Source organism: Macrosteles quadrilineatus, unplaced genomic scaffold (genome assembly GCF_028750875.1).
Source record: "Macrosteles quadrilineatus isolate MER2022 unplaced genomic scaffold, UCM_ALF_1.0 Scaffold_1__1_contigs__length_201487025, whole genome shotgun sequence".
NCBI classification, from domain to species: Eukaryota; Metazoa; Arthropoda; class Insecta; order Hemiptera; family Cicadellidae; genus Macrosteles; species Macrosteles quadrilineatus.
In genome coordinates, this window is record NW_026542594.1 from 178,981,395 (window position 1) to 178,997,500 (window position 16,106).

The 16,106-nt window shown below is 33.1% G+C and overlaps 1 protein-coding gene across 2 annotated transcripts; it reads left to right on the forward strand.

Annotated features, from left to right (window-relative positions):
• The first annotated feature begins 6,901 nt into the window (after positions 1 to 6,901).
• On the forward strand, positions 6,902 to 15,619 carry LOC128983553 (HIG1 domain family member 1A, mitochondrial-like). 2 transcript variants are annotated; one of them, XM_054402865.1, is made up of 4 exons: positions 6,902 to 6,982; positions 8,099 to 8,233; positions 13,864 to 13,947; positions 15,121 to 15,619. In XM_054402865.1, exons 1-4 carry the CDS (start codon positions 6,955 to 6,957, stop codon positions 15,303 to 15,305), a joined length of 432 nt encoding a protein of 143 aa, XP_054258840.1. In that variant the 5' UTR covers positions 6,902 to 6,954; the 3' UTR covers positions 15,306 to 15,619. The 2 variants fall into 2 exon arrangements, with proteins under 2 accessions (XP_054258840.1, XP_054258841.1); XM_054402866.1 differs by lacking the exon at positions 8,099 to 8,233 and having other exon boundaries at positions 6,910 to 6,982.
• The last annotated feature ends 487 nt before the right edge of the window (positions 15,620 to 16,106 follow it).

Below are 16,106 nucleotides of genomic sequence, written 5' to 3' on the forward strand. Positions count from 1 at the left end.
GATATCTAACTAAACATTTTAGTAAAATGTTATCCTGGATGTTTTTCTTAACTAAAATAATTACAAGCGTACAAGGTTTCTTTGAAATCAAGAGTTATAAAACTAAACCATACTGTCACAAACCTAATGCAATTTAAAAGGTTTTGCATGTACTACATGAAACACGTAGTCTACATTTTTACCTGTAGTCGAGTAAATCCGTACGAGAACCCTAAAAAAAATGCTTTAAATTGTTTTATTGGTTATTTTGAGTTAGAATTATGTGTATTTTCCAGGAAAAAAAGTCTAATGAAATCGGAGTCTCGGAAGTCCAAAATTTAAGATGGCGTCCAAAATTTTGGTCAAATGTGTCCGTTAGCACAATAACTCAAGCGAAAATGATCCGAATTCGATGAAATTTGGTACAAACATGTAAACCTATATTTATTTTAACGAGTTCGCGAACCAGCATGATCGGACCATGGGAACAGGGGCTTATGGGGGGTTTTATGGAATAAATATTGGTTTTCCCCATTTTTTACCCTAAAAACGTAAAATTTTGCAATTTATTTCGAAACCATTTTGGGGCTCAGAAAATAAAAACAAGTTAGTACATTGAAGCGTTGTCATGGGCCTAATACCTAGTTACGGAGAAAGTTCCAAAACAATTAAAATTTAAAATTCCTATGTTATATCTTACGGTGAATAAGAAAACTTGTAGTTAGCCTGTATATGAAAATATTTTTATCAAATTTGGAAAATGCATTTGTTTTATACTAAATTATTTAACATTTTACTAAAAACACTTTTTTACCCTCCCTGTCGCAGCAAACCGAAGTACTAGTTAAAGTATTGCTATTTAAATAGGGAATAAATGTGATATTTTTAATGTGATATTTAGTGTAAATTCAATCAGGCAAATTGAATCGCTTAGGGTGCAGGTTTGCTGCGGCGGGGGTATTTTAATTTATGACTATTTTTTGATTGAAAAATCCAATAATAGGTCTTAAAATAAAGATCACAAGCTTGCTAAAATTCAACATACATATTTTATTTACTTAAATAAATATCTATAAATGTTTAGCCCGAAAGGATTTTTTAGATAAGAATAGGCTTGTATTAATCGGGAATCTGAGCTATCATAAAGCCACATTTCAACCCAATCCGACCAGTAGTTAATGCGTGATTCAACTTCAAACAAACAAACTGTCACATTTATAATATTAGTAATAGTATAATATAGTCGCACTTTCTTGTGGTTAGTAGTAGAGCATTATACAAATAATAATTAATAATTTTCATCAAGTTGTACACTGTTATGATCGCTTTACGAACTATCACATTGTTCTCCAAGCTGGTAAAGTCCACAAGCTATAGTACAAGGTAACCCATACTTTGTTGCAGAAGCATTGCGAATTCTTGCAGCCAGTAGAGTAGTTGCAGTGAACAAATCTGGAACTACTCTTCTTGCAGTGAAGAATCTCTGGAGCAGTACTTTGGGTCATCGAGTCGTTTTTATTGTTTATTTTTTTCCAGCAGAGCATCTCAACATTATTTTTTTATATTAATTGAAAAAACTCTTCAAATGAATAATAGTTCTATTCTTTTTTTAGCAGTTGATTCACAAGCTTTATGAAATAATTTTGGTTTATTTTACTTTTTAATTTGGTAGGAAAATGATTCAAAAGTTTTGATCCCATGAAGGTTTCCTTTTTTTAGTTTTTTCATAGAAGCTGAGATTGATAAATTTATATAAATTTTATTTATAGTTTCATATGAATTGACATATTTTTCTAATTTCCAAATTTTGTTTTAAAATTCAGGGACAAATTCATAGATATATTTCTGACTTACTACCGCGAAATGGGGAGTTGCCTTCATAATAATTAATAATAATTTTAACCTTTATATACATTTGGTTCTCAAAATGGAAACTATGACAGGATTTGTAAGATTACAAAACAAATCTTCAATTTTAAACTAGAAAAGATGTGCTATGTTTGGCAGTATGATTTTAGCTCTGATTCGTCGTTCTCCGGGCTCAGGCCAAACCGTGTGCACGTTTCCATTTGTTATGTTGTGTTATTGATTTAATCATTATTTTACCATAGTATTTCATTGATACATCAAAAGCATCTAATATACGACTCCAACGGAAGGAAAACCAAGATATAAAAAAAGAAACACTGTTAATTTTAAGTAACATAAAATTGATAATTTTAAAAACATATTTCGAATATTTGTCTTTTTATATATGGTTTTTTTATTGTAGTCTAGATTAGAGGCTATGGCCCCTACAGGCCACTAGTTATAGTATATATTTATTGATCAGACAGTCAAAATGTGTAGTTTTGAAAATTGATCTTTTACAGTTATCGTTTGTCTAAGTATAGCATGATTCTTATAGCATTTTTAGAGTTTCAGAATTGTATCTAAACTTTTTGGGCGTTCCTCCATAGATTGCCAGACCATAAGACAAAATATTTTTAAAAATATTAGATTGTCCAGGTTACATTAATGACAATGGCCTAAAAACATATAACCATGAAGAAAGTTTTTGTATAATGATTTGAGTATATTTAAGATTTGTGTCTAGGTTAAGCCTAAAAATTGAGTATGCTTAAGATCTCCTATTTTTTACGGGGAAAAAATGGGATTTTCCCATTTTTCACTGTAAAAAGTTGCAATTTATTTCCAAACCATTTTGAAGAGATCATAAAAACAAATAATTTAGTATACAGAAGCGTTGTTGTGTGCCTAACGGTTACGGAGAAAATAAAAAAATGTACATTTAAAATGACCATGTTATTCTTATGGAGAATAAATAAAGTCTTAAAGCTTGCTTGTCTATGGAAATATTTTAGAGAAATTTGGAAATTTTGGCCATTTTGTAAAAAAACCCCGATTTCCGAGACTCCGATTTTATTAGACTTTTAGTATATTATTTCGCATACATTTAAGTAATGGTAATTTTCAGAATTCCCATAAGAATTACATAGTTTTTTTATAACTATCCCACCACCACTTAAGATAATTTAATGATTAAGAATACTAAATTGCATATATTTTTAAGGATTTACAACATGGGTATAGCACAGACTAGGGATAAAAAGTTTTGTTCCCTATAGTGACCAAAATTGAAATAAGTTATTTACTACTAACAACTTAAGACAGTTTTTTCCTATTTTCAACCCAATACAACACGTTTACTGTATATTATTTATCTTAAATCATAAATAGTTCATAGATAATACAGTTTCAAAGGTTTGTACCAAATTCGGTCTAAATTTGAGGTTCAGAAGAAAATTTACAGGGAAAATAGTAAGGTTTATTTATTTTTTTTAATTTTTGGACGCCATATTGGAAAACCCCAATTTCCGAGACTCCGATTTTATTAGACTTTTAGTATGTTATTTAACATACTTTTTGGAAATGAAAACCATCAAAAAACCTTTTAGAGCAATGTTTTTAAGGTTAAGGGGTTTTTTTCATATCTTGACTATACTACTGGTTATATATTACAATTTAACTTAATTGACAGTTCGTATATCTGTAGGTCACAAGTTGACGTACTATACCTTGTTTATTATTAACTGTAGCTCTAGTTAGCGCCTATAATCGACGATAGTGTAAATGGCTTACTGCTGGCAGGAAAATGATGTTTCTGTACAGTAATTAGTGACGGATAGTACAAAGAAATAATATCATGTGAATCACTTTCCCTTTTAGCGAATTTCCCATATAGGGAATAAGCTATTACCGTAGTACTCATGGTAAGACCTGGACGCGGGACCGATTTTTTTTTTCATTTTGAGGTCCCTAGAGGCCAAAAACACCATCCGTTCAAATTCATATATATATATATATTTATATATTTATATATTTATATATTTATATATTTATATATATATATATATATGTGTCCGTCAGCACGATAACTCGAGCAAAAATGATCCGATTTTGATGAAATTTGGTACAAACGTGTAAACCTACGTTTATTCGAACGAGTTCGCGATCCAGCATGATCGGACCATGGGAACGGGTGTTTACGGGGGGTTTTATGGGGTAAAAATAGGTTTTTCCCATTTTTGACCCAAAAAACATAAAATTTAGCAATTTATTTTCAAACCATTTTGTAGAGCTTAAAAAAACAAATAATTTAGTATATTGAAGCGTTATTATGCGCCTAATGGTTACGGAGAAAATTCCAAAAAATTGTAAATTTAAAATTCCCATGTTATTCTTATGGAGAATAAGTAAACTGTTGTAGTTTGCTTGTTTATGAACATATTTTGATCAAATTTGGAAATTTTTTTTATTTCTTACTAACTATTAACATTTTACAAAAAAAAAACAGTTTTACCCTCCCTGATGCAGCAAACCTAAGTACTTGTTAAACTAATTGTATTTAAATCGGGAATAAATGTTATATTTTTAAGTAGACATTTCAGTGTAAATCCAATCAGTCAAATAGAAATTCGCTTAGTCTGCAGGTTTGCTGCGGCGGGGGTATTTATATATGGTGTATTACATGCACTTGTTTTCAGTTAGCGTCCATAATCAACGGCAGTACAAAGGGGTTTATGAAGAAATCAAACATTCCCGTATTAAAATTACTGGCGGACAGAACGACAATGTACTATATATTATAATTAATTACCATTCTTTTGGTATGACACTTAAATGGCCGGACAAGTCAACCCAACACTCCGACTTTCTAGATGGTGGCGTGTTGTCGGGGTAGCATCTTGACGACAGCCCCTTACTGTTAGAAGAGAGTGTCAAATTTTGTTCTATCTTCTCAGTTTTCTAATTATAATTCACTTTATTAATTTTACGCGTTACTTTAACATTCGAATTTGGTTATTTTTTGAGGACTTACAACTATTTATGTTTTACATATGTTAAGGGAGTTGAATTTTGATTGAATAGGCCTACCTACATTTTAAAATGTATTTAGATGTGTTTACTTCATTTTCTTGTAGCAGTAGCAATCGCTTTACTCATTTAAACTAGCATCCAATTAAGTTTCATTTGAGGATTCAAAGTAGCCTATAATGAATTAAACTTGTAATATTTATTTTGGCATTTGGTTAGATATTATGTTATGGTGTCTCTCATTTGCTATCTTATGTTTCCAGTTATTAGTCTTTAAAAGGAATTAAACGTAGGCGACCAACCGAAATAAAAAGACTTATTCACCATCAATATTTATTCATACTGTGTTGTATAATCTAATTCCTACGGGAATAAATGAAATGCTAAGTTCCTTCCTATAGGTAACGTAACTGTAAGTTTTCTTTTCAAACAGGTGCATTAAACAATAATGTATCGTTATCTTAAAAAACGAACGAGATCTAATAAATAGTAATCAATACCAACACTTGGATATAATTTTAGCAAGTTTCCCAAAAGAGAATAAGTTATTACCGTAGCATTCTAATAATAGGATATTGCTAATCTTAGGTAAGTTGGTGTTTTTGGATAGGCCACATTGATTTCAATTAAGAAGCTAAAAAAATAATAGCAATGTTAACTTCGCATATCAGACGGAATGAGCTATACAACTGGCATAATTAAATTTAGATAATACTATATGGATAGGAAAACTAACAGTACCTAATTAAAATAAGGGGTATGTTTACGAAAAAATCTACTTACTTGTTACTGTTGTTCAAAGGTTTATTGCGGACATTTTCCATCACGAAAGTAAAAAACAATACACAACGTTTCGGGATCTGGAATCTGATCCCGTCTTCAGGTGAAAAAACTTAACTAACACATTACAACTAACAATACACAAACGCCCAACCTGAAGACGGGATCAGATTCCAGATCCCGAAACGTTGTGTATTGTTTTTTACTTTCGTGATGGAAAATGTCCGCAATAAACCTTTGAACAACATTAACTCACCATCACCAACAATGAACTTCAAACAAAGTACTTGTTACTATTGTGTCTAAACATGTAAAATATCATTTATTTCCACATAGCTTTCTGCATTTAACTAAAAAGTTTTTTGTTCAAAACTACTTTAAAACTGTTGCCTAACTATAGGTAGATTGAATTTCACTATTTATTTTTCCAGAAAACATAGGAGATTTTTTAAAAGGATAAATATATACTGAGGAAGATTAAAGGATTAGTTTGGCTTACATAGGATTTTTTAGCTTTTAATAATTGGTCTGCAAATAGTTTATAATTAATTACATAACATCATTAAACGACTAATCTATTCCTATCAGTGTTTAAAGGAGGCTCGGGATTGGAAGAAATCGCTCCGATGTTTCGTTCCGATTTCAATTCCGCTGTCCCGATTCCAGACAGACGACATAAGGCGTTATATTCTGACCTCGGCTATATTCGTTATGGTTCGGAAGCGCTCGGGATGGCGCGGTGGTGCTGGGTTATTCCTCCAGAGAAGGTCTCGTCAATGACCGTGGCATTCTGACTCCGCCCACCACTGACACACCCCCTCCTTCCCCTACAAAGGGTCTCCGCCTTCGGTTCTTGCTCCTCCCTCAACCAATGTTGGAGCCCAGGCGTTACTCCGAAAGGCAGTGGTCAGAAAAGAATGCATTGCTAAGGCACTGGTTCGAAACAATCTGCACGCTCAGGCACTGCTCCGAAAGACAGTGGTCCGAGAGGCAGTGGTTCGAAAATAATGCAGAGATGAGGCACTGGTCCGACAGATTTAGCATGGTCAGGCACTGCTCCGAAAGGCAGTACTCAGAAAGGCAGTAGTCCGAAAATGATTTTCGAACCAGTGCCTTTCGGAGCACTGCCTTTCGGACCACTGCATGGATCTCGCGCGTATCAGGTGGAGGCTACGCATAACCTTGCACGTCCGCCACGGCCTCCCCTCCCCTCTTCAACCCCACAGCCACAACAATCACATCGCCGTTCCAGTATCAGTGTCCGAGTGTCGTCTCTTCGTCTGTGTATCAAGTTAGTTGGTTGTCACATGCTGGATCATGGATGGTGCAGAGTTATTGGTGTTCGGTAAGTATTGGCCCAGTCAATGGTATTAACATAATACAAATCATGTTAGTTACACCACGTGAATCATTATTTTTGGCTTTTGTGTTTATGTGGAAGGTTTTGCCCCTTCAAACAAGTAGTAGAGGTTGATATATTTTACTTTTTTAATTTTATACTTAATTTTTTTTTCTGATTGAAATGTGTAATTACTAGCATATGGGCTATAGATTAAGGACTTATATTTCATTCAGTTTTTGCTATTTTTATAATTTTGTAGGTATTATTCTGATTTAAAAGGGTTTGCCTATTTTACATTGAATAGATAGTTCATTGGAAAAGTGATCACCAATATCGAATTGTAGTTGAAAATCAATACAGGTGGGTGACTATAATAATAGGTGGTTTTTAATTTCACCTTTTCGTCTCAAAGTAAATTGAAAAGTCTTCAATCTTCAATCATGGTAGATAAATTCTGAATTTGTCTTACAATAGTTTTTATTTTAAGTTTCTTCATGTGTTATATTATAAAGTTAATGATTAATTGTTTATGGCTAGTATGTCTAAATATAATTTTTTACAGTGGTAATATATTTGGATATACATTACCATGCAATTTGGATTTGATGTCATTATGGCGGAGACTACTTATAACTATTATTTATGCAATTATAAGTCATCCAATATCGCTAACAAAACGTCTGTATGGTCTGGGCAATTATGAGATTCTAAGGTGTTTCCTATCCCACCAAAAAATCAATAGGGGCAATCAGCTACATGTCTCAACTCCCTTTTACACAGCAAGGCTGCTGCATCTAAAGGTCCTAGAGTAATATTTAAAATTCAAAGTAAAAAATGTCTGCACAATTAATTATTTATTCCATCAAAATCTGTTACAAGATTAAAGAAGAATTAGTTTTCTCTAAAAAGTTAGATTTTGAGAGTATTTCAGAAATCAGTTTTATTCTTATTTTAAAATCAAACTTTAAAAGCTGACCCAGGACCCAGGAGAATGGTTTGACGATAGTGTTGCGCTGATTTGTATTTTTTTACAGTAGGCTATGAAATAATCACACTCTAAATACTATTAACAATTTTTATTGCTCCAAAAAAATTACACCGCTATTTTTTTACCCCCAGTAAAGTGGAACAGTTTGGTGGAAAGAAGTAAAAGAATGATAAGCCACATGGGGATGGCAGGGACTCTGATGAATTTCCCCTGCAGTGGACAAGACTTACTTAGGCACTTTCAAAAAGCACCTTCACAAATGATAGGTAAGATTAATGTTTCTGTTATTTTGTGTTGTTGTCTTTGTTGAATTTTGTGACTTTTACAACCTCCTCTCCATCTTAGCTTGGATGAGAGCACCGTCTCTGGAATGCATTATTGTATAATTGAGTTTGTAGTTTGGTGTTACTAACAAACATGTCCTCCACTCGTAGAAAATATTCTTGCTTTAATTTTCCTTACCTTAGCAAATTAATTTAGTTTGGTGTTGGGATTAACTTTGTTGGTTGGGTGACACATTTGATTTAAAGAGTGTTTTTTTTTTTTTTTTCTACGCCAGTGGCATTTCACACGAGAAGTTACGAGAGATCAAAGTTTAGTTTAGCTGTTATAGCTAAACCTTACCTAAACCTTACCTGTTATAGCTTTATTGTGTGCTGCCATCTTCTGGCAAAAGTGTTCAATTTATTGTGATTTATTGAAGCTTTCTCGTGTCATTGCCAGCTTCTTGCATATGTTATTTGTAGTGGGTGATTATTTTAATGTTTTCCTGAGGAATTTGAGTGAGGAATTTGATTCATTCTACTTTCTTGTGTCATCTTCTGTTTTTTGTTACAGTATTTCTTATTGGTTGATTTAACTGTAAACGTTTACTTTGCATACGTTTGTGTATTTCATAATGTCCAACTGTAATAACTAATAACTAAATTAATTAAAAAATCCAGTGCAGTGAGGTTCTGGATCTTGTGGTTAATTCAAGAATCAGCAAAGACTTTCGACATTACTGTATTTCACACTCTAGTAGTCTTGTAATTTATTACAGTTTCCCAAATTTTGGGTTTAGACTTTGAAACCGTACACTAAATATGCTCTTAATTATAGTTAAATTTATGCTTTCGTTGAAGACTGCAGTGGTGGATTTTACTCCACTTGAACATTATTAGAATCTTTAAATTAACTATTGGACATAATTCCACTTTTTTACTTCCTCCCCCTATACATAATAATATGGATAAAGTAATGATTTTGTAAAAAATTTCAAGTTTTAGTTTTGGGTGGAAATGTTTTTTGCCCCCCTGAATCCAAAAAAGAGGTTTCCAAAAATGTCTGGGCGTGGGGTTTGTATGTGTAGATGTGTACAGATCTGAAGACTACACCTGAAGTCTGATTTTGATTAAATTTCTGCACGTCTTTTCATCTTTTGGTAGTTTTGATTATTAATGGTGATTTTCCATAAAATAACAAAAAAATCGGATTTTCACAAAAACGGCCCAAAATATTTTGATCATATTTAGTATGTTGATTGTATTAACTCCAAACAAAATGGTTTAACCCCTGTAAAAATTGCGGTACAAAAGTTATTGCATTTTTTGTGACTTTCTTATAAGATATACGATTAGTTACCCCCACCACTTACTCCTTTCAAGGGTTGTCGACAAAAGCTAACGAGAGAAAGTATATGTCAGTTTGCTGATGAGATTAATTTTAAATGCATATCTTTTAACTTATAATTTCAATTAATAAAATAGATTTATTTCATCTATACACGTTGTTTTAATTTATTACTTCATGACATAATTATAAAACACTATCCCTCTGATCAAGTGGCTTTCATTGCTCTAAAAGCAATCCTGGCAGTTAAAAGTCTAGTAATCAAATAGGTAAACACAACCAACGGAGAAACAATGGAGTTAAATAGAGAGAGATCAACCAAGTTATGTAGACCCCAGTGTTAGTACAGTAGTTGTAAGCTGGTTGGATTAGTTGGTTGATGTTAGTTGGGCTTTATCAGTTTGGGAAGGCTGTAGTGGTAGATCCCTAAGCCAAGTCATTTATAAAGGAACTTAGTTTAGTTAATGAAATTGTTTCGTCTTTGCAGTCAAAGTTTGTCTGCCAAACTGGATAGTTGCACCTTATTAATATTGATTTTGATTTTGGTGAAAGTGTTTGCTTTAGTATAACAAGCACATATTATAGCATTACATTTAGATTTTTTTTAATTTTAAGGAAACTTAAAAACTTTGTGAGTTCATTACTAGCCGAGGTTGATTTTATTCTGTTTTCAGTAAATAATTATGTGTTTATTTAAGTTATTATCAAGTATGATGGCTGTGGAAATCGCCTTTTGGTTGTAATTATCTAAAGCATTCAAAATTAGTTTTAAAATAGGAAAATTTTACTCAGACATGGGTGTAATCATCATACTTCATACTAAGGCGGGTTACACCCCGGTATCGCAGACATAATGTCGCAGATATTTCTGATATCGCGGGCATGATGTCTGCGACATATAATAAAATACAACCATGGGAAGAGGCACGTGCTGGCGACATGAAAGTGAAGGAATCACAACATTCATCAGTTTAAATGAAGTCATCGTCAGAAAAAGATTATGTGTTGTCGCTGTTGTTCTTTCTAAAAAAACATTAAAGATAACTTCATAGTAATTTTTCCAAAATACATTCTAATTAATTGTATTACAGTACTTACGTAATTTCCTTATGGTGTCAATTGAAGTATTATAATATCACAATACTGCATTTCACACCATAAGGCAATTAAGTAAATAAAAAAGCGCCAAAACTACTAGAAACGTGTTCTGCGCATGCGCGGGACCAGGAGACATGAGACATGTCTGTCCAAACACCGACTGGTTGGTTCGCTCGAGACACGCGTCTGCGACACGAGTCGCAGGCAACGTGTCTGCGACACTGGTGTGTATAGCTCCATAAGTTAACATAGGTTGGTTTTCAAGGGGCATGTCGCAGGCACGAAAAATATCTGCGACATCATGTTGGAGATACCGGTGTGTAACCCGCCTAATATTATAAATGTAAATGTTTGTGTGTTTGTTTGTTTGGGGCTAACTCACGGATTAACTAGGTACTGGTCGGATTAAGCTGAAATTTGGCATGTTGATAGCTCATATTCCCGATTAACCTACATGAAAAGTAAATAACTTTTCATGCAGGAGATCTAGAGAACATGATCATTCTCTTTAGCGTTAGTTCTCTTCCCGTTGCGAGGCACGGGCCATACCCGGCTATCATAGTATAAGCATAGACTAACCAACACATACACTAAGGGAGTATGTTTTATCTATGGTATAAGTCATTATTAATGTAATATCTATACGGAAGAACATGCATCTAGGGTAAAGTGTGACAAATACTTTTTTTAATTTTCTTTACAAAAACCATTATCGTTTACCATAATCCTTAAAAAAACAATCATCTAAATCGTGTTCTTTTTTTAACTAAAATCACCCTTTTTATGTCTAAAGCTGCTTTCTATCATGTTATTTGTATATTCACATTTTCTTATAAAAGAATAATATTGTAAAACGACAATAAGTTTTGCAAAATTCTACCAAAATGTGTTAAATGTGGAGTAAGTAAGTTTTTCTGTAAAGTGATACTGTAGCAGGATATAGAGGGGCAAAGTTTCGACCCCTGATTGATCCCTAGGCTCAGTTAGTTGTTTGTTGGCTTAGTCTACAGCTCTCTGGGATTTTACCTTGGTTTTCTTGTCCTCCTCATAAAACTGGCTACTTGTTGCCTAGGGTTTAAAAATTGGTGGTTTAAAAACCTGATGAATAATACAGGGCGTTTATAAAAGAATCATCAGGTTTTAAAACATTTTATTGAAGTTAATTTTAAACAAATACGGATATAAAATATATCAACATTAAGGAGAACTCTTAAATTTTTCATAGATACCCCTACAAGTGCTCAATGTGCCACCCATTAGCCGTGGAGCAAGTTTACAATCTGTGCTGTAAATTGTCTAATACACCGGCTAGCATCACAAGGTTGATTGATTCTACGGCATTGCGAATTCGTCCACGGAGCTCTTGAAGTGTTTAAGGCATTGGCGGTTTAGGCCTATAAACTTTGTCTTTAACATAAACCCATGGAAAAAATCACACACCGAAAGATCAGGGGATCTTAGGGGGGCATTTGAGAAGGGAAAAGTCATTATCGTTACATTTTGCCAATCCACCTTAGTTTTTAAAATAACTCGTTTGCTGACCACTTTTTACGTTTTAATACACTTCCAGAGTTATAAGACTGGCGATACCACCTTAAAATGCTTTGGTGTGTAGGAGGAGTCTGTCTAAAATGCCCCCGAAACTCACGCTGGACGGTTATTGATGATCAACTTAAGTCATAATGAAAAACACAAAATGTTTTTTTTCTTGAATTGTAATAATTTTGAAAATGATGAATCACGTCCAAGAAAAAAACAAGACTGATTATTGAACAGCTGATTATAAAACTTGGAAACATGCTTTTTGATCACATGTTTCAAATATTAATGTGGGACAAGAATTGGGTGAGGTACACGCCATTGAAACCTGATGATTCTTTTATAAACGCCCTGTATTATGTTTTAGTTTTAACAAACTTATGTTTCTTCAGATTTATTGCGATTTTGTTCATAAAAAGTAAAAAAAAAAACTGTCTCTTTTTTATTTCAAACAATTTTATTAGGATAATAAATGAATCAGTGCTACAAGAAACATATAACATGTGTGTAGTTGTATTTTCAAACTTTCAACACGAAATGTGTGGGTTAATTCTATAAAATTGTCATTTTATTTTTAAATACCAAACACATATTTAACTGTCAAGTTTTGATTTTAAGATTGTTTTCTGTGCAAAGTTGGTATTTGAAAGTTAACCATTTATATATACCCTGTGCTATTTACTTTTACCCTGGTAATTTTTACTTGGACAAATCAACTATTTTTCTTTATTATTAAAACAGCAAATTTTTTTGTCTAAAACATTTTGAAGTCTATAATGTTCTAAATAGTTTATAATATTTAGATATGTTTACTGAATATACAGTGGCAGCGATGAGTTGGGCGACCTGCGAGACCTGCGAGCCTTGACCGGGATTCTTGAAAAGTTTTTCCGAAACTCAGACACCCGACTGGCCTTGCTACTTGGGCCCCTCTATCATAACAATATTTATAAAAGTATTACCAGACGTCTTTTATGATGTAATTTTTTTTTTACCAGTTATAGCGCTAGATTAAGTAGTTTTACAAAAGCTAAACTGACACTTGACCGATCGTTAAAATTCTCTACTAACCTAATTCAAATATTGTCTGCAATCATGCAAGTTGCATCTAATAAAGCTTAGATGTGAGTCAGTAGTGGGATGTTCGCAGAAAGATCATTGCCTATAGCATACACCCTGGGGGAGCGAGCAGGTCTAGTGGTTAGAGCGCGGGACTCCAGTGTCTGGGGTCCCGGGTTCAAATCCCGCTAAATCACCAATGGATTTTATCTAAGTGATAATGCCGTAACCCTAGGTCTAGCCTAAAGCAATGTGAAAAAAATTCCAGGGTCATGCCTAGCATCCTAAGACAAAAAAATAGCATCCACCCACTCGGCCAATACTGCCGAGCCAAGGCCAATTACAAGCTTAGGTGGAAATACCTTTGATAATGTTTTTAAAGATTATTAGGAGAGGGGGGCGCGGGTTCTTATCGCCCCCACTGTGCAAGTAGTGATTACCAGTAATATTTTTATATTTCCTCAATCTCAGATCAAGTAAGTTACGGTATTCACAATTCATGTTTTTATTTACCATGAAGAGAACAAATTTTATGAAACAAGATTATTGGAATCAGTCCATAACTTTAAAACTTTCGGTTTCATTTCAGATGAAATCAGAGATCAGAACCAGTTCGAGTCGCAGTCTGACAAACTTGCGAGAAAGCTGAAAGAAAGTCCATTTTTTGGAATTGGTAAGACTACAACATGAACAACAAACTTTTCAACTCCCCTATCTTATCAGAACTGCTTTAACTTCTCACAAACTTGAGTACTTAGATTGGCTTTGTTGTTTAATCTCTATATTGAATCTATGTATTTTATGCTGGAACTTCCAAAGCCATTTTAAGCTGCTGTTTTTATCTTGATGTATTCTTCTATTAAACTCTCCTATCGTTCTTCCAGAACAATGATATTGGTTATAAAATTAAATCTGCACCAAACTTGTTTTAACTTGTACCCTAAAATATAAGTTTTACTTTAAGAAATAAGAATATTTTTTGTTCAGCAGCAGCAGTGCTATGCATTGTCCAGTTTTTTTTTCAAGAAAGTTAAATAAGAGCTATTAGAAAGTGTTCCTACTTTTCAGTTAAATGTTCATATTATTAATGTAGATGTTCTATTAAAATTTAAATGTATAAAAGTAGTATGGTATACTTGTATGGTTTAATCCTAACAAATATACAGGGTTGTTCAAAATGTATAGACACCTCAAAATAACTATTCTGTAATAGGTTATACCGTTACACCAGAAAAACTAAACTCTGCTAACCCCTATATGGCATAAAAATATACTTTTTTGCATTCCAATTTTGTCTGAAACCCCATAATGGGCGTCTTTGGGGGTAGCTCAAAAATGTTTAATGTAGAGCCCCTTCAAGTGACAACTTATTTTAAAGGCCAATAGTTAAAAATAATATTGGTGTAGTAAACTAAAGGTCTCCATCTCAACCCATTACAGAATGGTGGCCCATGGACCCCACTTAAATAAAAATATACATTAATATCCCCTCTTTAAGTTTGTATATGGGTTGTACAAGAAAAATCTCATCATTACCATAACATGTTACTATAAAAACTAGTTTTCAGACTTTACATTTACAATTTTTGTAATGAAGCTCATTGGTTTCATTTCAATCCTGCAGTCCCTATTAATTCCCACTAGTCTGCCACTAATGTAATGTTTCAATGTACTAAGTAAACAATGTATTCTACCTCTAGTACGAATGGCGGCCAACGTCTCTCAATTCTCTCATTCTGTGATACATCCAGTCTCTAGCTCAGATGTTGTCATTCAAATTTTAAGGTTAAGTTTTGACAGCTTTATAGGTGTGTATTTATATCTGTATTATGTGTGTTTGTTACAGGGTTGTTAGCTATGACGGGAGTTTGTGCAGTAGGTGCCTATAGGTTTCGCCGTCCCCTGACCATGTCTACGCCCCAGTACCTGATGCAACTGAGGGTAGCTGCCCAAGGTGCCTGTGTAGGAAGTGTTGTTGTAGGAGCTGCCTACACTATGGCGACCCAACACCACAGCAATGGAGAAGACTAACCACCTAACACCAAAATATACTAGACACTGAATATGCTTTAGCTAAGCATATGATTTATATCAATGGACCTGATTAATAAAACCGCTGTTTTTAGAGGGTAACAAAGCTATACAGTATACAAGGCATCACACTCTGTTGTACACTCATCCTTCGTTAATATTTGGTTTAAAATATAAATTGGGTCCCCATCTCAGTTGATAATGATAACAATAATGATAGTGTTCATTCTTTTACTTCAAGTAATAAACTCTCATTCCCTTGTCATAAAACCTCTTTATCAATTTCTTCAAAAGTGCAGCTGTTGAACTTAAAATTATTTGTACTTTACCTGGAGTAATTATGCATCTAGAATTAACTATTTGGTTATGACGAGTAGTCTTTAAAGACTGATATAAAATATAAGATATATACAAAACATGTTCTTTGAGTTATCTAGTAACTATGCATAGTGTTGTATCTTTTCTGAATTAAATGAATGTTTTTTTAATATTTCAGTTTTAACTTTGAACATAATATGTTAGTTTATAGTTTTCCTTTATTTATAAAACAATAGTTATAGTGCTTTCTCTATGAGTTTTGTTTGATATTCTTTTAATGTTAAAGCCAAAGTGTATGAACAGTTTTTTTTTTACAGAATAATATTATCTTAGATAGTATCTTAATTAAATGTATTAATCAACAACATGCCAACTAAACAAGGGTTTAATGTTGATTAACTTTAATTTGACATTATTATAGTAGGCTTATTACAGTGCTATGGGACTTTTTTTAAATTTATTTACTTACATTTTAATTTAACA